Source organism: Lissotriton vulgaris, chromosome 12, assembly GCF_964263255.1.
Source record: "Lissotriton vulgaris chromosome 12, aLisVul1.2, whole genome shotgun sequence".
Taxonomy (NCBI): domain Eukaryota; kingdom Metazoa; phylum Chordata; class Amphibia; order Caudata; family Salamandridae; genus Lissotriton; species Lissotriton vulgaris.
This window is the reverse complement of record NC_141700.1, coordinates 261,597,742-261,619,136: the sequence shown is the minus strand read 5'-3', so window position 1 is coordinate 261,619,136 and position 21,395 is coordinate 261,597,742. Positions and strand designations below refer to the sequence as shown.

Below are 21,395 nucleotides of genomic sequence, written 5' to 3'. Positions count from 1 at the left end.
TAACCATCACTTCATCACTATGCAGTAAGAATTCATTAACCAGCTACCACTCCTATCACTCACTGATTGTATGCTTGCCTTTGACCTTGCACAGTGCTACCAGCCTTTTACCTAGGCTTGCTCTTTACAAATACGACATGTGTACAAAAATGCATACATATCTCTTTCAGAAGTGGCACATTTCTGAACTGGTAGGGCTACTGCATTAGGTCACACAGGCTGAACGCTGAAAGTATCAATGACCAGAGAAAGTACGTACATACATATTATTATTTTACATATGAGAAAAGTCTAAATGAGTGAAGCATGTGTCACTTCTTCATTTTATTAAATGTGACTGTCCACTTATATTCACTAAAGTGGTAACCAGGTTTAACTATTAGATGTCATGATTGAGCATAAGTTAGCATAAATGAGCTGGCTGTCAAAATGTATATGTATTATATTGCAGACTGTAGGAGGAAGCTAGTACTGAATAATCTGTACCTTGCACACTATCAGTTGCATCCAATTACAACAGAGGAATCTAAATTAAAATCACAATGGCTTAATAAAGAGTAAAGTGAGTTCTGTATTTTTCTGGTTTAAATTGTATCTAAGCATTGGAGCTCAGTTTGCAGACCCAAGACCTGTGCTAATGAACGAGTTACTTACCTTTGGTAGCACTGTCTCCCGTGGAGACTCTAACTAGCTGCATATTTCTCCCCTTCTTAATATTCTCCAGATGTCAGACTGGTTCCAGAATCTTGTAAGCAGTACCTCTGCGCCCTGGTAAGTGGCACTGTGAGGCTCCGCATTGATAGCGTTCTGCTCCTGAAATGATATGTGGAGCATTTAGACACCCCTTGCATGCACTGACCTGAGTTGTTTTCGATGCAGACCACCGATAACAAATTGGTTGTGACCTTTGTGCAGATTCTTTGACTTGGGATCTCATGAATGGATGGAGTCCAATCACAGAACTGGGAGGGTCAGTGAGGATTCTGTGAGTTTAGTCAGTTTCTACCAGGAAGAGCTTTACTGAAGGTAAGCAACTTGTTGTTCTGATAGAAACTTCTAGCAGCAAAGCTCTTAGCTTTTAAATAGATAAAAAAGTATTATACATTGGGAGGTAGGTCGGTGGATGGAGTCTTGCAGTCTTGCAGGACCAAGCAGGCACAATGCCCCTCTTGACAAACCTGGCCATCCTGAAACTAGTGCTTCCTGAACGTAAGGAGTGATGCCTACATAGCCGCCTGGCAAATGTCTAGGACAGGAACTCTGAGTGCTAACAAAGGGGTAACACATTTGGCCCTAGTAGAATGAGCACACAGTGCTTCTGAAGGCTCTTTTAGCCAATGTGTTGCAGCTCTTAATGTAGAGCATGATACAGCAGGATATTGTTCTCTTCTGCATAGTCAGTTCTGTTTTTTGCTTCAAAGAACCCCACAAAGAGCTGAACATCCACTTGGTGTTCTCTGGTAAGATCTATATTGAAGCTCAGTGCTCTCTTGGGGTCCAAATCATGGAGTATCTCCTCTTCCTTACAGGAGTGAGGTGAACCGCAAACAATGGCAAGGTGACGTTTTGATCAACCTGGAACAGTGTCACAACTTTAGTCAAGAAAGATGCTTGTGTCCACCAAACCAGCTTGCCTGGGAAGAAGGTAGTGGATGGTGGGTCGACACAAAGAGCTTAGAGCTCACTCACATGCTGCACCAATATAATGGCGAAAGGGAACAATGCCTTGAGGGTGAGACGCTGCAAGGAACAGTTGCAAAGTGGCATATTAGTAATGTGAGGACCAAGTTAATGTCCCACTCTGACATGACAAAGGGAGACACAGGAATCAAACATTGTAAACCTTTCAAAAGTGCATAGCAAGTGGAGACTTAAATAAAGAGGGCTGATTCTGCTGGCACAAAATGGCTGAAAGAGCCAGAAGGCACCCTTTGTCTGTGCCCAGAGCAATGACTTGAGGGCTAGGGACAAAACAAATAAAATGTAAGCTTACTTTTCCTGAAGGAAGTCTATCTGCCAAGTACTGCACCAAGACATAAATATGTTCCAACGGCAGGCGTACATAGTTTTCATCAAGGGATGCCTAGCTGCTAAGATGACATGAACCACTTCCGGAGGAAAGTCAGAGGTGATCCGCTATCGCAGCTCAATCTCCAAGCATGGAGGAGACTGCGAAGGCCTGGCTGTAAAGCCCTGCCCTTCTGCTGCAACAGCAGATGCTCCCAGAGGGCCAACCTCATCAGAGGACAAATGCTCATGCCCAGGAGTTGTATATACCATACTAGTTGTGCCCATTCTGAGGTTATTAGGACAATTTGGTTCCGGTCAGTCCTGATCTTCTTGAGAACACAAGGCAGGAGTGTTATCAGCAGAAAGGTATACAGGAGTCCTGAGTTCTACTTCTACGCTTTGGAAACTTAAACGTGCTGACACTGCATGTTCTCTGCTATGGCAAATTGATTGGCCTAGCCATTTCAAGAGGCACAGGTCTGCCTGGGAGAAGGTCTGCAACCTAACTCTACCCTGTTTGTTGCAGTACCACATGGTGGTGGCATTGTCCTGCAGCATCTGTACCAGCCTCCCGTTGCTGGATGGAAGGAAGGCTTTCAATGCCAAGCAGATAGCCCTCAGCCTTAGAAGGTCAATATGGTGCCAGGACTCTGCCAGAGACCAAAGGCCTCTGAACGCCACCTTTCCCAAATGGTCCATTGGCGATTATTGGGTTACCCCATTATTTTGTAACGGTTACCTTTCCCAAATGGCCACCTCAACCCAGAAGCAATGCATCTGTCATCAGTTTCAGCTCCGGGTGCAGTAGGCAGTGGTGCTGCCACAGACCCAATACTGGTCCAGTTACCACCAATGCAGATCTTTTGCAGTCTCCTCGGATATCTGTGGTCATGGTCGGAGAGGTGGTCGGAGAAGTCCCCTTGATGCTGGGCCCACGCAAAATTCTGTTCCCACTGCAGAGACTGCATATGCCATCTGGTGATCAGCAGAATGAAGGAGGCCATTAGTCTCAGCATGAAAAAAACACAAGAAGTCCCTAGATGGTGGGGGTATACCCTAAGGCGTAGAATAACCCAGCCAAAGGTCTTAGGGGGTATCTACGCTGTCAGAGACGAGATTATATTACACTCAACATACAAAAACTCAAATAAATGCTAACAGTCAGTGTAGGAACCCTGTCTACAATTCACCACATTAGTTAGGAGACTATAATCTTCACCAGTGTAAAAAAACAACAGTTTATTTAATAACAATACAATTTCAGTTTGCATTTAAGAGATAATTATACAATCAAATACACATTTTAAAAAACCAAAAGTCGACGCGGCGTTTCGGTGTCTTGTGTCGATGATAACACCTTCTTCAGGACGGGGTTTTTTGTTAAAAAAATCTCTCAGAGATTTTGAGGGATTCGGGGCATATGAGATCTCACGAGGATGCAGTTTTTTCAATCATTAATCTGACTCTCATGGACTTTTCTTCATTCGATGTAATGTAGTAATAATTGTTCCACCTGGATATGAAAATTCATATGTATGGTCAGTGCTGTATCAGGGGTGACCACCGTATATCTTTTCAGCTATACAACATGTAACTTTAGTTGTTTACTGTGGGTAAAATTCCAACTTGTCTTATGTAGGTAGAAGCCTTCACGTCTGTTTCATTCCATTCTACCAGTTCACTTCCTATTCATTCCCGGTTTTCAGAATAGCGCTTTCGAGTGCGTATCGGCCTCCCCATGGGGAAGCTGTATCAGGACCAGGTGACAGGGAGGCCGATACGCACTCGAAAGCGCTATTCTGAAAACCGGGAATGAATAGGAAGTGAACTGGTAGAATGGAATGAAACAGACGTGAAGGCTTCTACCTACATAAGACAAGTTGGAATGTTACCCACAGTAAACAACTAAAGTTACATGTTGTATAGCTGAAAAGATATACGGTGGTCACCCCTGATACAGCACTGACCATACATATGAATTTTCATATCCAGGTGGAACAATTATTACTAAATTACATCGAATGAAGAAAAGTCCATGAGAGTCAGATTAATGATTGAAAAAATTGCATCCTCATGAGATCTCATATGCCCGGAATCCCTCAAAATCTCTGAGAGATTTTTTTAACAAAAAACCCCGTCCTGAAGAAGGTGTTATCATCGACACAAGACACCGAAACGCCGCGTCGACTTTTGGTTTTTTTAAATGTGTATTTGATTGTATAATTGTCTCTTAAATGCAAACTGAAATTGTATTGTTTTTAATAAACTGTTGTTTTTTTACACTGGTGAAGATTATAGTCTCCTAACTAATGTGGTGAATTGTAGACAGGGTTCCTACACTGACTGTTAGCATTTATTTGAGTTTTTGTATGTTGAGTGTAATATAATCTCGTCTCTGACAGCGTAGATACCCCCTAAGCCCTTTGGCTGGGTTATTCTACGCCTTAGGGTATACCCCCACCATCTAGGGACTTCTTGTGTTTTTTTCATACTTGTTTACCCGGTCCCTTATTGGTCTCTAGGGTACCTCCCTCATTGTGTTGTGAGCATTAGTCTCAGCAGCCTCAGAATTGACCTCACTGAAATCCGGACACCCAGGTTGAAAGATCAGGATGAAAGCTTGAATGCCCCTGGACTCTCTTTCTCAGATGAAAGGCACAAAACCAAAAGTGTCAAGCATGGTTCCAATGAAGGGGAGCATTTGAAGAGGAGGCAGGTGTCACTTTGGCACGCTGGTAGTGAATCTCAAAGATGACGGAATGTTTGCCATAGTCTGGAGGTGGTTGACGACAACCTGGGCAAACCTGCCCCTTTAACAACCAGTCGTTGAGGTAGGGAAATATTGGCACACCTGACATTCTGAAGGTGTGATGCCACCGATGCCACCCCTTTGTGAACAATCAAGGAGCACTGGTGAGACTAAAGGGGAGCACAGCAAACTGAAAATGCTCCTTTCCCACCACAAACCGCAGGTAGCACCAATGGGTCTGCAGGACAGTATATGGAAATAGGTGTCCTGCAGATCCAAAAGCACCATCCAGTCTCCAGGGCTGAGAGCAGAACAGACCTGGGCCAGTGTAAGCATTTTTGAATTTCCCTTCTAGATGAAGGCATTAAGAGGATGGTGGTTTAAAATCGGAAGGTAGCATCCATCCTTTTGTGGCACCAGAAATTGCAGAAATAGCAACCACACCCACCTCTTACGCTTGCAGCCTCTCAATAGCCCCTTTGTCCAAGAAGACTTGCAGTTCCTGCTGCTAAATGGAAAAATGGTCCTCCGTCAGTCGTTGGGGGGGCAGAAGAAGGTTGGGTGGTTTAGAAAGGAAAGGTAGGGCGTAGCTCCTTCACACAATTTACTGGATCCACCTATCTGATGTAATGGCCTACCAACGTGGCAAGAATGGTCAGATCCTGCCTCCTATCAGGTAGCTGTGCTCCACTAATGGCATGCTAAACAAGTTTGGTTGGTGGGGCTCTATGAGAGGGCAGTGGGCTGGGCAGCCTGTTCACCTTGACCATGAAAGCGGTGGGCACCACAGCTGCGACTGCGAAACTTTCTGGAGCATTGCTGGCTTTGGATTGGATGATGGTGTGGGGTACCTCTGCCAAAGCAACAAAAGGAACAGTAGGGCTGATGCAGCTGGCGAGGTCGGCAGATAAGCCCAGGGAGAGTGCTGTGGCTCTTCTCTCCTTGAACAGCTAGAGAGTCACAAACAGAGGAGTCCTGTCAAACTGCAAGTGCAGGATGGATGAATGGAAATCGTCAGAAAACCAAAACCTCAATCAAGTGTGGCGGTGAATGGTGACACTGGTGCCAATGGTTCGCCCAATGGAATTGGTGGTGTTCAAGACACAACAAATTGTGAACTTGGCTGCGTCGCAACTGTCCTGCATGGCCTAGGTGAGTACCGGTCAGAGAGCATCAGGGCCACCTGGGAGTACTTGAGCCAAAGAGTCCCAAAGGGCCTGAGAATAGCACCCCACCAGACAGCTGGAATTAAATGACCTGGGCACCAAGCTGGTGGATAAAAAACCACCCGGTTTGACTACCTATTGAGGGGAGTTGTCAGGAATGTGTTGGAATTAATCTTGCTTGCAGTCGTCTGCACCGCCAAGCTTTCAGGCGAGGCATACTGAGATGAAAATGCTGGGTCACCCTGAGCCTGGCTGTGGTGTTGTGTAATTTGGCCAGAACAAGGTTTGGCCAATGCCCCCAACAAAGTGTCTGTAAGGGCCTGATGAAATGTTAAGAGAGGCTCAGAAGATGTCTGCCCCAGTTGAATAGCCTTTGTAAGTACACTGGTCTTGACCTCCAAGGTAGGGAGCTGGAGGTCAAGGATGTTGCCTGCCCTATGTATAACCATGGCGTAGGAAGAACTTTTCTCAGTGGCAGGGACAGGGGGCAAGAGAAGACTTCACTGTGGGAAGGTATCTAGGTCGCTAGCCTCCTGCTTGTCATCATACCAATTCTCCTCTTGATAAGGTTGGCCAGTCTCATCACCTACATCGTAATCGATATCCAAATCCATGCTGAAGAGGGAATGCAGGGTGTGCGTTTGCCAGGAGGCAGATTAAGTTGAGGAATAAATGCATCAACCATGGCTGGGCGCGACTTGAATTGAGGTTAAACCAGCATGGGCTTGATGTCAGAGTGTACAATTCGGTCCTCATCCTCCAGCGATGATGTTGATGCACCAGGGACCAGCGTGGACCATGACATCAGAGGTAGAGCCAAGAGTGGAGCCAGAGGTGGTCCCAGTATGGGCTTGGAGTGCCTAGCTGGCACCAAGGGAGAACTCGCCGGCAGTAAACCAGGTGGAAAACCTCTCAGCTCTGTGGGGCCTGCAGCTGCGCAAGAGGGAGTCAAGAAGGATCCGAAGTGTCTGAGCGTGGCCTCTTGGAACTCTTCAATCTGCTTGGAAGTGGCTGATGGCTCAGGTTGTGCTGCACCAAGATACGGAATTGGCTCAAAAGTTGAGCTCAAGATCTATGGTGCTGCACGGGCCTTCTCAGGGGAAGTTAGAGTCCTGCTTAGATTTCTTTTGCTTCTTCTTTGACTTACCCAAAGATTTGGATAGAGAGGAAGATCGGCCTCTGGAACCACTCTGGTGACTTTCAGGAATTCTAACAGAACCGGTACAGAACTTTCACATTAGACTGTTCTTGTTGCAGAGTTCTCTGGAGCTTGGCCTTCAGTTTCATCAATGTGCAGATACTGCAGGCTGTGTAATCATGTTTGTTTGAAAGAGTCCTTACAGGGCTTATAATCTGTCGTTTGGAAGGTGACATGTCCCTTGCACACTGTAAAACAGTTTTCTGATTGAATTAAGGGTCTCAAAGAGAGGGTAGAGATAGCCCTGGATCTGCGTCTGGTGGTGTGAAAAGAAAGGAACTAACGTAAGGGAGTGGTACCTACACAGGTTTTGCATGTCATTTCCGAAGCGAAACAGTGTCAGTGTGGAACTGCCTGACACCACCTACCAGCATGCAGAATTACTGCTGATAAGTTAGAGTATCCAGTCTGGGGAATATTCAAAAGGTGATGAGACTGCAGCTAGAAGTCTATCAGAATTAACCATATTCACCAAGTTTTCAGTTTATGGGCATATTTAAAAGAACACTGGTTTTTGATCATCATATTCAAATTTCAAATCTTTGATGTTAGTATTTGCTAACTTGTGGAATATATATCCCACAATTTCTGTTTACAACCTTATCTTTGGATGAAAACCTTAGATAAGCAGGTCCAGGTATGTAGCTATGAGGTGTGGTAGAAGGCCTTGAGATTCCTACTCTCCTCACTCCGTTTGGGACGTCACATTTTATCAGGACGAGCTATTTGTAGGGCCGACTGACCTATTCTGAAAAGAGAGTTGAGCTGGCAAAGAAGAGGTGTTCTGTTAATTCAGAAAGTGAATGAGCAATAAAGATCCCTTGCGTGTTTAAATACAGAGGTTAAATGTCAGTGTATGTCTTCCAAAATATGCTGCTTATTTTACCCTCGAGATTGGTGTTTACTTTTCTTTATAACAAAACAATAGGAGAGCAAGGGAAATATAGGGTGCATCCGCCCGGTATAATGATAAGCTAAACAAAGATGGACAGACCCTTTGTGTGGATATGGTACAATCACTAGTCTGGTTAGTACATGGACCCACCAGGTTTGTTTAAAAGACCCCTCACACACCAACCTAGTTGGAATCATGCTTCATCATTGGGGTCCCAATCGGGTGTCCGAATGCCCCCCGGTTGTGCTACGACGCCTGATTACAGCAAGGATTCTCAGAGGTATTTTTAACCAATTTCACATCATGTCACACACTCACACCACATCAGCTCCGCTGTAATCAGGTGCCGTAGCACAACCTGGGGGCAGTCAGCCACCCGGTTTGGGACCCCAATGATGAAGCATGACACCAACTAGGTTGGTGTGTGAGGGGTCTTTGAAACAAACCTAGTGATTGTACCATATCCACACAAAGTTTACTTTTCTTTCCCTGACTGCAATTTTTGAGAATTTGGAAAGTGAACTGTCTGACAATCATGCTGGACACACATTTAAATAGCTTGGAAATTAACTAAATGAATATTTCAAAATACACTTCAGTAGTTAGGAAATAACTTTTTTGTATTTCTGAAGTAAGCAGGAAACAAAGATTTTAATAGGATCAAAACAAATCAGAATACTTTACTTTTTGATGTGCAAATGATAAATATTTTCTGAAGCCAGATTTCCACACATTATCATCTGTATGCTGCATAGTTTTATCAGTAAATCTTAATGTGAGTGCGAATGTTTGCGGCCATTTCAATGGAAAATGTCTCTCTGTGAATTACTGTGAGCTACCACATTATGCTTTAGTACTATATATTATTAAACGTGTCAGTTTTTAAATATGAACTGAGAACCATTTCTGCCCTTGCCCTGATGACAACGCTATCAGCAAACTAAGAGCCACGTTAGGGGCCATTTGTACCCGGTATGTACTCTGAAATAAAATATTTGGCCTAGGCGTACACAATTTGAGACTAGTTTAATTTATGGATGAAGCACATTACAGTTAGGTCAAGTACGTTATTCAAGTCACTAGATCTTGCTGGTCTAGTAACTTGTTTCTAATTTTTTAGGCATGTGTAGACAATAATGGATCAGATAATTTCTTTCTTTCTCTAGCCGAGCAGTTTAATGTTGAGGAAAGTCAAAGGGTGCCATGCACACTGGGTACCATGGATGCCAAAACTCATTTAGATGATTGTCACTGTGTTTGAAGTTTAACTTTTCTTGGATTGTGCCTTTGGTCAGTGTGTTCCATTTAATTAAACACACACATACACACTTCAGGTTCAGTGTGGGAGAAATACATGTGGAAAACACTACAGGGATCGGATATCACTGCCCCATTCAAATTTGGGATCAGTATAGGATTAAGCGCATTGTAGCCACTCACATGGGCCGCTAGAAGCCATTTGCCATCCCTTGAGTTTTACAACCAGCTACAAAGCTTGAGTGTACCCTACACTGGGTCCAAATGTATATGAGAGGAAGCTCAGAGACTTACGGAGCCACTTTGGTCTCTTCATCACTCTCACTGTGATAGGAGATCTGTAGCCTAAAAAGAGAAAACAAATAGTGATTAAAACACCAAAAACAGACAAAGTTGGAAGATTTAAAGATTTCTTTGAAAACAGAAAGGGAGATGAGCACTAGCATCAGTCAGAAGTAACATTTGTTTAATTTCTCGCAGGCATTTATCGTGTTTTTCTGGTTTATCATAACATGCATTTGGCCAGGAGCTATACATGATATATCTTGGCTTTGGAGTATGAGCAACAACAAGGAAATTCTCTGGAATGGATGTTATTTTCTAGTGAAAATATCTCAAGCTACAAAAAATGAAACTCATAGGACAAGACTGTTCATCTTGGAATAACCTATTCTGTACGTCCTTAACCTTTGCAATCTGGCCGTCATCAGTTTCATTATCTATTCCTATGTGAATGGTGGCAAGATCATGGTGAGCATTAACAGGGAACAGGCAGTGGCTATACATAGTCTTGGACCATGCCTGCTTGATCAGTGGATGAAAAGCAACTATTGGAAGAGGAACTATACAAAAATAAAGATCAACATCTGATAATATGCATATCTGAAACAACTCTCTGTGTAACCATTGGTGCCACCCTCCCCACATCTATGAATAAACTTAAAGGCAACCCTGACTTCCTATGACTATCATGGCAACCCCTATCTGCACACCCTTCTGCAAGGGTTTTGTCCAACATACTACTAAAGTCTGCTAAAATAATACATCCCTCGACCAGTTGGTGAATGGCAGAACAAAGAAAGCATTTCACCCTGAAAAGGAGCCCTTAAAAGTATAAAAGATAGAGCCCTCAAAAATTGACTAGCTTTTTCAGAATCCATTGTCACAGGTTACCTAGCCCTTACTGAATTACTCTCTGAAAAATCAGAAGACTGCTATCAAATCCTCTGAAAACTCGCTAGTGAACTCATGAGGAAAATCAGCCCAGAGTACAACCGATGCCCAGGCGGCTGGCGCAAGACGCCTCTTAGTTCCCATCTTGAACAGTTACCAAATAAAGAGACAGGCGCTGGAAGCAGGGAAGCAAGAACAGAGTTTTATTTCTCATGAGGAGAGCCTGTCATTTCGGACACGCACACAGTGTCTTCAAGAGGTGCTCTAAAAGTCTTACTGAGGCTTCGTCTTTTATACACAGGTTTATGACGCACAAACATTCCTTATTGCAATAAAGACACTTTGAAGTACAAAAAGACATGTTTGGAATCCCAGCTTCAGGCCTATTCCATACCCTTCGCTCGGATGTCTTTCCCCCTCCCATATGTAACAAGTGATTGTAATCTTGCAGCCGGACATTCCAACAGGACACGAGGGCAAGAGGGGATGGTCAGGTCAAAGGTTGGGTAGGCGATAGGATCGGGCACTTCGGCTGATGTATCACATTTTGCTATTCAGGGCCATATAGGGGGGGGGGGTACATCCACGAGGCTTGATTTTATGACTTGGGACCGGGTCGAGAGGCCAGGCGTGGCCAGGGGGGATCATCAGAAGAGGGGAAGGGTGTTCCTGGGAGGAAGGAGAGGGGGGTGTGGGTCAGGCGGGGAGTCATTTTTAGAGCAGGGTCGCGCAGAGGGAGTGAGTTTTATGGCCTGGGATTTAACAAATGGGCAGGGGGGCCGTGGTGTCTAAAAATGGCTGTCATGTATGTGCGTGCATGGGCCTACGCCGACGGGATGAGGCGGTCAATGCTTCGCAGTATTCATTCTGCTTACAGTGAGAGATATGGCGAACACAAATGAACGCCGCTTATGTACATATACATTTGTCATTTTTCACACTCAGAAACACTAGATCTACTAAGCATCTACCACTGATATCTACACCTACCACTCCCCATTGGAACCTCACTGTCTTCACCTACATGAACTAGTCATCTCCCACAGTGAGTGACCTCCATCCTCTACCCCATGTTCCCTTTTTCTGTCACTCCTTCCCAGCCAAAGTTTCCTTTGCCTCCTCTGTATGAAGCGCTCTCACTGGGCTCCTTCAGCAAACTTAGATTGGTCATCTCAGCAATGGGACATCTTCTCTATCCCCTTTCTATGAAGTCTACCCAGAAGGAAAATCCATCAATTAAGCTTCCACCACAGCTCAGTTACCTCCACTACAACTTTAGATATGTTATGGTACACGACTATGAGACAGAGACACCATAGCCTTACCGTAAGACTATCTCTCATAGAGACATGGCTCAACCCCCCCTTCCCAGGTGGTACTGGACCTGCTTCTAAACCTATACTGTAGCATTGTTGACCTTGACCAAAGCTGGAGGATAAAGCTGGTGGACAGTTACACTCATTCATATAAACACTCTTCAGTTCACATGCACCCATGCATGTTTCTTTGCAACCTCTCCATGCCTGATGGCTAAAATTAGGTCACACACCTCATGCTCTTCCTGAACAAATGTTATACATTGTCTCTGTTGTGACAACAAACACTTTATGGACTGGGACTGATGCACAAAACTCTTGAGCTTCCAATTAAATCACCTCATCATCATCATCATAGTTTTGGGAAATTTCAATTCTCCCTGAAGAAACCATACTGATTATGAAGTAACTCAACTTGCCACTTTTCTAGAAGGCAATGCCATAGACTAAGACTGTCCTTTGCTTCAGACAGCTAACACATTAAATATTTTCAATACATCATCTGGACCTGCAGTCCCAGCGCTAACCTGAAGTATAGCCCAACCAAGACAGAACCATTATTTCTTAAGAACAACAAACAAGAAACAGTACTAAACTAGCTCAATTACATGAATCTTGACAGCTTCCAACTTTCTCATATCATGTCACTTGGAGTCACCTGGGAGGCCAGGTACTGTATCTCCCCAAAAACAAAAAAGTGAAACAATTTCTTCCAGAAAGCAAACTTCAGAACTGCAGTTCAAGCCGTCATACTCTTGCATCTGGATGGTGGTAACACCCTGCTCGATGACCACCGAGACTCCACACTGATGCCACTTCACAGCACCCTACACACTGCAGCATGTTTCATCCAGTGCCTGAAAAAATAGGATTAAATTATCCCCATCCTAATGGAAATTCGTTGACTTCCCTTTCTTCAAAACCTGCTGCATCATTTACAAAGCCATCCTGCAGACAAACTCAATATCTCTGGTGGTTCTCAGCACATCACAGCCAGGACACACCATCAGGCTGCAGACTAATAAGTGTAAAAAAGACAAAGGCCTTTTCCATCTATACAATGCGGATCTCGAACAACATCAACCCATCCATCCGGACAGCTCCAACACCAACAGAGCTTCAAATTAGCAAAGATTTACAGATGCTCTCCTTTAAAGAACACTAAATCACAATGCATTAACAAAATACTTCTGCTAATACTCGTTGATTTTAAGCTTGGATTTGATCCTGTACAATTTATTTTTATTTTTTATTTAAAGAGTTTTATATAGCGCTGGCTAGACCCGGAGGTATCAGAGCGCTTTACATGAGAATCAACAATGTAACAGAAAAAGTTCAACAATTACACACTAAGGGGTCGATTAGGATCGCGGACGGACTTGAGTCCGTCCGCGACCCCAGAGTATGAGGGAACGTCCGCAGGGGCTGCGGCGTTCCCTCATGTGCGATTAGGATGTGACCGCCACCCTGGCGGTCACATCCTGGATATTTAACATTGCGGCGGGTGCTGCTTCAAGCAGCACCCGCCGCAATGTTAAAAGTGCATGTTTTACATTTACATGCACAAAGCGGCAGGCACCGCGCAGTGCCTGCCGCATTGTGCATGTAAATGCTGGGGGGTACCATAGGTACCCCCCATGTGCACCCCCCACCCGCCAACACCCTGGGGGCCCGCAACGGGCCCCCAAAATCAAAAGTACACATGCTTTTCCACGGCGAAAAACCGCCGCCGAAAAGCATGTTTACTAATGCTTCCTAATTTGGCTGGCGGTGTCTGATAGACACTGCCAGCCAAATGAGAGCTTTTCCGCCGCGGTTGTAATCCGACCGCGGCGGAAAAGCAGCGGACAGAAACCAAGACCCACCAGCCATCGTAATGCGGCGGTGGTCTTTGGTGAGTCCGCAGAGGATTTTCCGCCTCCTCCGGGCCGGAGGTGGCTTCCGCCGGCCCGGAGGAGGAGGAAATCCTCCATCCTAATCGGCCCCATAATCCCCAAAAATAAGCAATACAATTAGGAGAGGAGAGAAAGGAGAGAAAAGTAGGGGAGGTGAGAGAGGGAGGATAAGGGGAAGAGACAATAAGGAGAGACGAAAAGAAGTCTTTCTAAAGACCGACTGAGTAGGTGAAGACCAAGGAGGGAATCCACTGCCCATCTCACCTATAGCTAAACCAGGTAGCTCCATCGGGCATCAGACAAAAAAGTTCAGTCTCAATTCATTGAGAGAGGGGAGAAGGAGAGACATAAATAGAGGGAGGATGCGGTACGAGACGACAGGAGGGACGAAAGGAAGTGCAACAATGTGGTTTAACAGTATAACAGAAAAAGATCAACAATTACACATTACATTAAACCATCAGCAAATACATTAGGAGAGGAGTGGAGGGAGAGAGAAAATAAGTGGTGGGGGGGGGGGTAGGTGAGGTGAGAACGTGAGAATATGGGAAGAGACAACCGTAGAGACGAGAGGAAGTCTGTCTAAAGATCGACTGGGTAGGTGATGACCAAGGAGGAAATCCACGGTCCATCTCCCCTATACCCAAACCAGGTAGCTCCATCGGGCATCAGACAAAGTAGTTCGGTCTCAGGTGTCAAGGGAAGAGGTTCACAGAAAAACAGGATGGGAGGGAGAAACGGCAGAAAGACGAAGGAAAGTCTGCCCAAAGACTGGCTGGGTAGGTGACGGTCGAGGGGGAAGTCCCAAAACCCATCTCCTCTATAGCTATCAGGTAGCTCCACCGTGCTATGGCCAAATAGCTAGGACTCAATAGGAAACATTTAAATAACATGGAGGGCAAAATAAATATAGCGTAGAGGGGAGGGAACAGGGAAGGTGAGAAAGGGAGGATAGGGGAAGAGACAACAAGGAGAGACAAAATGAAATCTGTCTAAAGGCCGACTGGGTAGGTGACGACCAAGGAGGGAATCCACGGCCCATCTCCTCTATAGCTAAACCAGGTAGCTCCATCGGGCATCAGACAAAATAGTTCTGTCTCAATACATTGAGAGAGGATAGAAGTAGAGATATAAATAGAGGGACTCCTCTATAGCTATCCGGTAGCTCCCCCGGGCCAAGGAAGACTGTATTCAGGTAAAGGTCTACTGACCGTAACTGGCCTGACCATCTCCAAATACCTTTATCATTGTTTGTCAACACAATCTCAGCAATTGGCTAACTCAAAAGACACACAGTATGGCTCACTGATACTAAAACCTGGGCCTCACAGTTCGGATGGGTCATGCTTGCCAGTCTGGACTGCCTCTAATCTCTGGATGTTAATAAACTCATCTCTTACCATATTGAGACCATGTCTGATAGCATTACCGATTTAGCTCACTCAAAAGAGATAAAGACAAAAAGACAAAACAAGACAAATAGTTTCCCCTTGGTCCTTTTCTGAACTTACTGAAAAGAGGAAACCAGTGGGAACATTAGAGAAAATGGCACCAAAATCTAGAGTGTATTCTATATAAACCTTTACCCACTAGAAGATCCACATTAATACAATCCAAAGCTTCCTGGGTAAACTAAAGACAGCACTTAAAATAAAAGGCTGATGTAGTTGATCAAGCCACCTAACCACTCCTACTACCTCACTTGACAATACTGCTGACAAATTCAAGAAAGTCACAGTATTCTTTGAGGGAGAAGTCAGTTCCACGGATCTGACCAGTTTCCCCATTTGCACTGTCTTGGTTTTTTCTTTCATAAAGTGTATTGATGGAGCTGATTATAATAAGCCGGAAGATTCAGGTGGATCAAGCTCCTGTATCTTTTGCCTCTTATTGTATGAAGCAGCTTGTGGCAAGAAAAATCTTCCTATTCTCCCCCATCATGGCTTATGATACATGGGCTTCAGCTCTGTTCATTTGGTTGGGTTTAAGTAGAGTTCAGAGTTAGGAGGCACCCATCAGCAAAACTCTATAGAGGTACATGAGCTAGTAGTGAAACACTCTTTTACAAGGCAGGAGTGGACCCCTATGTTGCCAGGGAGGGGCCTACTCCTGGGATGAAACCACTTCAGTATGGCTCACTACCTGCCCATCTGTACCATCCACAGCGTAATATGCACAGTTCATGGACCAGCCATACATGGGCACCCGTGTGGTTTCATCTCTTTGCCTTCCCAAATTTCAGCAGTCCTCTGTCACTACATAGTCTCGTCCACAGATACATTTGGAGAGAGCCAGGCTTACCACTGCCAGCCCAGCTTTGTGCTCAAAGTATAAGAGCTCAACCTGAAACACGGTGCAACTGAGAGGAGTGCTGTCTGCTTCTCTCAAGGGGGCTGCGATCTCAGTAAATAAGCCAACCATAAGGCAATCCAGTTCTTATGCCACCTTCTGGGAAGACTACCCATATACTTGGTTTCAAGATCCAGAAAACACTGACACAGTCTTTCTCAGGATTTGCTCTAAAATGTAGAGGCCACTTCGCCTTGGGTTTTGTCTGACTGCATCATACATGGTTTTCAAAAGAAACTAAACAGTTTCTGTGTAGTGGTCACTTTTTGTCTTACTTTCTCACTTAATCTTACTAAACATTACTAAAAATGTTACTGATGTTACTCTGATTCCCCCTTGTGCAGCCACTCATCTCTGTAGTCTGCTCCCATCCATGACCTCACTAGAAATGTTTTAAGGCATGGGAAAAGTTTGCTCTGGCACAGAGCCCCAGCCTTTCAAAGGGGCCCTTGACAGAACCAGCTCTATTCTGCAGAGTCTTGCCCCGATGACCTTGAATAATTCTTAAGCAGATTGTTTTAAATACAATTTTCCTTTAATTTATTTTTAATATGGGTGATGTGTGAGAATCATTTACAGACATTTTACAGAAAAATTGTGTGCTTATGTTTCATGCAACTTATATAAAAAAAAGTTTCTTTTAGATCAAAAAAGGACCTCAGATATGAGAAGTGGGAGGGTGTCACAGAGAATACGTGCAGTAATATTAGTGAGCTGCTGCTATGTTAAAATATTGAAAGCACACATAGTTATCCCTGAATATTAGATGTGAACACATTTAGAATTTGGACAAGTGTGCCTGTGAGCGATCAGTTACCTTCCCAAAGAGGGAATGAAAGAGCTGAAATTGGATCATAAACTCATAATGGTACCAAATAGGAGCCTCAAAATTCCCTAAAATGTCACTGGACCTTACCCTCCCTTGATAGCAAATCCATATTGGTCCTGCTATGGAGTTAAGTCATACTTGATGTTTAGGTTTTCTGTAATAGATGTCTCTCCTTTGTGTGTTTCATTACAAATACGTTTGCTGTTTTTTTTTACCATATTTTCCTATTGATTGCATACTCTTGATATTACTCCGCTGTATACAGTGCTCTGATTTCTATAGGGCAAGTCTGCTCTAAACATAAAACTATACATAAATATAGATTCATTGTCCTGAAAGTGCACTAAATATAGCCTTATAGCCCGCCGTAGAGGGCTATACTGGCCATTAAAGGCACTCTCCAGCGTTAAAGGCCCCGAGCCGAAGGCGAGGGCCTTTAACAAGTGAGAGGGACTTTAATAGCGGTATAGCCCATCTACGAAGGGCTATAAGGCTATTAGAACATTCTGTCACTAGAGGACAGAATGTTCTAACAAAAAAAAACAAAGCCTTTTGGGAGCGTGAGGGGATTGGAATCCTCTCAGGCTCCCTGAAGCCTTTGTTCACCGCCAGAGCTGTGAACAAAGAAACATTGGAATGTTGGAGCTCCAGGCTTATATTAGCCATTATAGGCTATTATTTTCAATGGAGCCCCCAACATTCCAATGTTCTAATAAGATATACACAATCGAAAAAGAATTTTATTTTTAAACTAGATGATGTTCTGATCCCCATTACTCAAACGTTTTCATATCTTGGTGTCGTATTTGACACAAAGCTTAGCTGGGGTCCTCACCTGGCTAGAAAGAAAGGGGAATTGACAAGGGTAAATGCCTCCATCTTTAACTTTGCAACGAAATTGGGGAAGAAGCCATATAATGCAATGATTAAACTTTATAATGCTAAATCGATAGCTACCGCTGTATATGGCAGCGAATTATGGGGCTATGTAGCTGGAGAGCAGTTACAGGTCACAGAAAACAATTTCCTAAAACGTCTTCTCTGTGTTCCGGCCAGCACACCTAATTTGGCGGTACATGAAGAACTGGGGACACAGTACTTATGTGATATATTTGCCCTAAGGCCGCTGACATGCTGGGTAAAACTGTGGTTAAACCAAGATATACCACTTACCCACTTGATTGTGAAAGACCTTGTGTCTCAGGATAACTCAATGTGCATGCCCTGGCTAAAATACCTGAAATCCTGCTTTTCAAGGCTTGGCTGTCTGAATTTGTTTGAAAACCCTTGCGGGATTGTAAAGGGGGATGTGGTAGCAATTAAGCAGGCTTTTTATATGGACAGGATGGCCCAAAGAGAAGGGGAGGAGCTTAAGAAACCCAATATTAGGAAATATGTTATGCTAAAAACTTGTGACACTATGGAGCCATATTTAACATGCACTTTTACTTCTCATGAAAAATTTCTGTTGACGAGGTTTAGGTTTAATACCTTTCATCATCTTTTAATTAGACCAAAGTCGGATATTTTTTATAAGACTGCTGCTCCCTGTGGCTGCGACGGGAAGTCTCCACAGGATATGCTGCATTTTATATTTTTATGTAGGTTTTATGAATACCCGCACAGACGTTACCTTGTTGCTCTTTTAAAAAAACTCAATTTTAATCAAATAAGACCAGCACTTATATATCTACAGCTTTTGCATAGTGACAGTGTTCTTCATGTAATAGAATTTATAAAATTAACTGTTAAACTGAGAAATTGCTTGGACCAGTGATTCCATATCTCTTAATGAATGATGAGCTTATCTATTGAAAGATCTTTTTATCATGTTGTAAACCCAGTACTATTTGCACTTTACTGTTGATCTTGTCTACTTACTCATTAATAAGACACGTGTAATATGTTCATTTTTTATGTGATTATGACTCTTAAAGAATGAATTTTTCTTTGTACTGTTTATATGTGTACTTTTATGGTGTGAAACAAAACCGAAATAAAGTCTCTATAATAATAATAATAATACACAGAGATCCACAATGAGCATTTTCCAATTAACCCATGCACTGATAACCCAGTACTAAGTCTTTTGCAGAACTCTTATAAATCACATATTATGATTTGGAAACGTTCACAGTTTCCCCACCCCTGGAACATCAAGAGTATATGCAAACAACCTCTATTCAGACTATGCAAAAATATCACAATAGTCAGAAACTGAGAGGGTTCGACCTACTGCCTGAAATTTTATTTCAGCTCTGAGACATTTGTGAGGCTCTCAAAGTGCAGCACTCTAACCCGCATCATGCTCTGACATCACTGTACTGAGAGTATAAATGAACATTTAATAACTCAGTGAGCTGGAAATATGGTGCGAACAACGTTCAAACCTGCTAGGTATGTTAAATCACAGACATGTACCTGTACTCTGCAGGGCCCATTGGCAGCTATAGAAAGTGACAAAACCTGTGTATCAACCCTTCTCAACTCGGGTATAGAACAGCTTCCTTGCTGATTTTAATATTTGATGTGATATTTCTCTGCTCCTAGCTTGAAATCTGTTTTTACCTAAATTGATCACCTTGTGGTATAGTCATATTATGCAACTGTATGGCTTAGTTTGGCTTCATCAGACTTTGCTGCTGCTCATCTTTGATATGTCTCCATGCCCTTGATTTTCAGCACTCAAAAGTTAAAGGGAGAATGGTCATGTAAATGTTATGATTGTAAAAAGATACAAAGCACATGATGGAAAAATGCAAAGTATGTTTGAACAATTTTCTAGGCTATCATGAAGATTTACTGGGATTTCATCAAAGTCCTATGTTGCAATTGTTAGACCTGGCATTTCTTGGCATGGTTACCCTGACTTTTTGCCTCTACCTCCTCAGTTTTTGATGATATGATGGATTTTGTTTTGCTGGCTTAGATGCTTTGGACACTTTGCCACTGCTGATCAGTGTCAAAGTGGAAGGGCTCCCTGTATAACGTGTTATGGTAATTGGTTGTCCATAATTGGTATGTTTGCCTTACTAGTAAAATCCCTAGTAAAGTGCACTATGTGTGCCAGGGCTGGTAATGCAAATGCTACTAGTGGGCCAGGAGCACTAATTGTACAACCCACACAAGTAGCCCTAAAAAGAGATCTCAGGCCTGTCACTGCAGTGCCTGAGTGCAGTTTGTTAACTGCCTTGATGTCCTGACAAGTGCACCCACTTGCCAGACCTTACCCTTCCGTTTTCATGCACATCAGACACCCCTATTTTAGGCCCAAGTTACCCCGCTGGGCAGGGTGCAGTGTATGTGAAAGCTAGGACATGTACTTGGGTGTGTACCATGTCCTGACAGTGAAATATGGCCAAATTCGTTTTTTCACTGTTGCAGGCCATCTTGCCCAAAGGACAGAATCGGGAATGGTGTGCCACATGTTTCCAGCATATCTTCCCATAGTCATAAGATGTAGAGATGGAGTTTATTGTGCCTGAACTCAGAATTTAATAACACATCTTTTTGTGAAGATGGTTTTTAAATTGTATGTTTAGAAACCACGCTTTTAGAAGTGGCTGGTTTCTTGCCTTAAACCATCCTGTGTGCCTCTGCTTGGTTGTGTATTGACTGTCTGGGTTTGGATGTGACAGGGTCGGGAGAGTGTCCTGACACCAGGGAGAAGTAGGTGAGACAGCAACAGGCTGGCCGGAATTTGATGTGGGGGGGAGGAGTAGTCCCCTGGATGTGTAGAGGGCTGTATTGCTGCCACCAAAGGATGGATCCACCTCCCGCGGAGCGTCTAGGGCCCAGACCCTCACTGTGAAAGGAAGAGGGTGTGCACTGGCAGGAAAACACCCAGGTCTGGTTTGGACCGGGCTCAGAGCGCCCTGAACATAAAGACTTCAAAGGCATTTAGGGGTATAAATATGAGAGCTTACACTCCTGAACTCAAGACTGAACTCGAGTCTGAAAAAGGATTGAAACTACTTTGTGATCAAGAGGAACCTCTGCCAAGGAAGAACAGCTTAAGAGACTGAAGAGAAGGACTGCCCTTGCTGTGTGCTCTGGGGCTGGCTTGCAATTTGCTGATTTGACTAAGGAGAGGACAAGGGACTTTTCTGTGTGCTGTATCCCCCTGCTTGAAAGGACTTTGCTGTCTGCTGTGTCCTGAAGTAATTTGTCTCCAAGGGCCTGATAGGAGCTGGCTTCCTGTTGTGGAAACTCAGGAACACAAAAGTTTCCAAGTGTGTCTCAGCAACATTGTGTGCATGTGCTTTTTGCAGCCTGACACCATCGTGAGAATTGCCCCGTGACCGTGTGCCCCGGAACAGTATTGCACTCTGCTTCGATCAACAGCATGACCAGAAGTGCTGTGAGCGTTATCACCATCGGTCCGCCCCGTTGTCACAAGGGAGAACCGTGAGAAATCACCGCCGCCGGCCCGAGCCTGCCTTTGCCAAGAAGAGATCTGTGAACCTTCACCATCGTGGGTCCAAGGTCCTTTGCCCAGGATCAACGGAGTTGTGCCGGGAGCCTATCAGCTGCGGGGCTGTCACCTGGTAGCCCGACT

At 44.1% G+C, this 21,395-nt stretch overlaps 1 protein-coding gene across 1 annotated transcript in view; it reads right to left on the bottom strand.

Moving 5' to 3' along the window:
- CNGB1 (cyclic nucleotide gated channel subunit beta 1) overlaps nt 1-21,395 on the bottom strand; it is a 1,326,699-nt gene that overhangs the window by 528,544 nt on the left and 776,760 nt on the right. Inside the window, exon 22 of the mRNA XM_086945539.1 lies at nt 9,570-9,620. Within this exon, the coding sequence (XP_086801665.1) occupies nt 9,570-9,620 (51 nt within the window). The remainder of the gene's footprint in view (nt 1-9,569; nt 9,621-21,395) is intronic.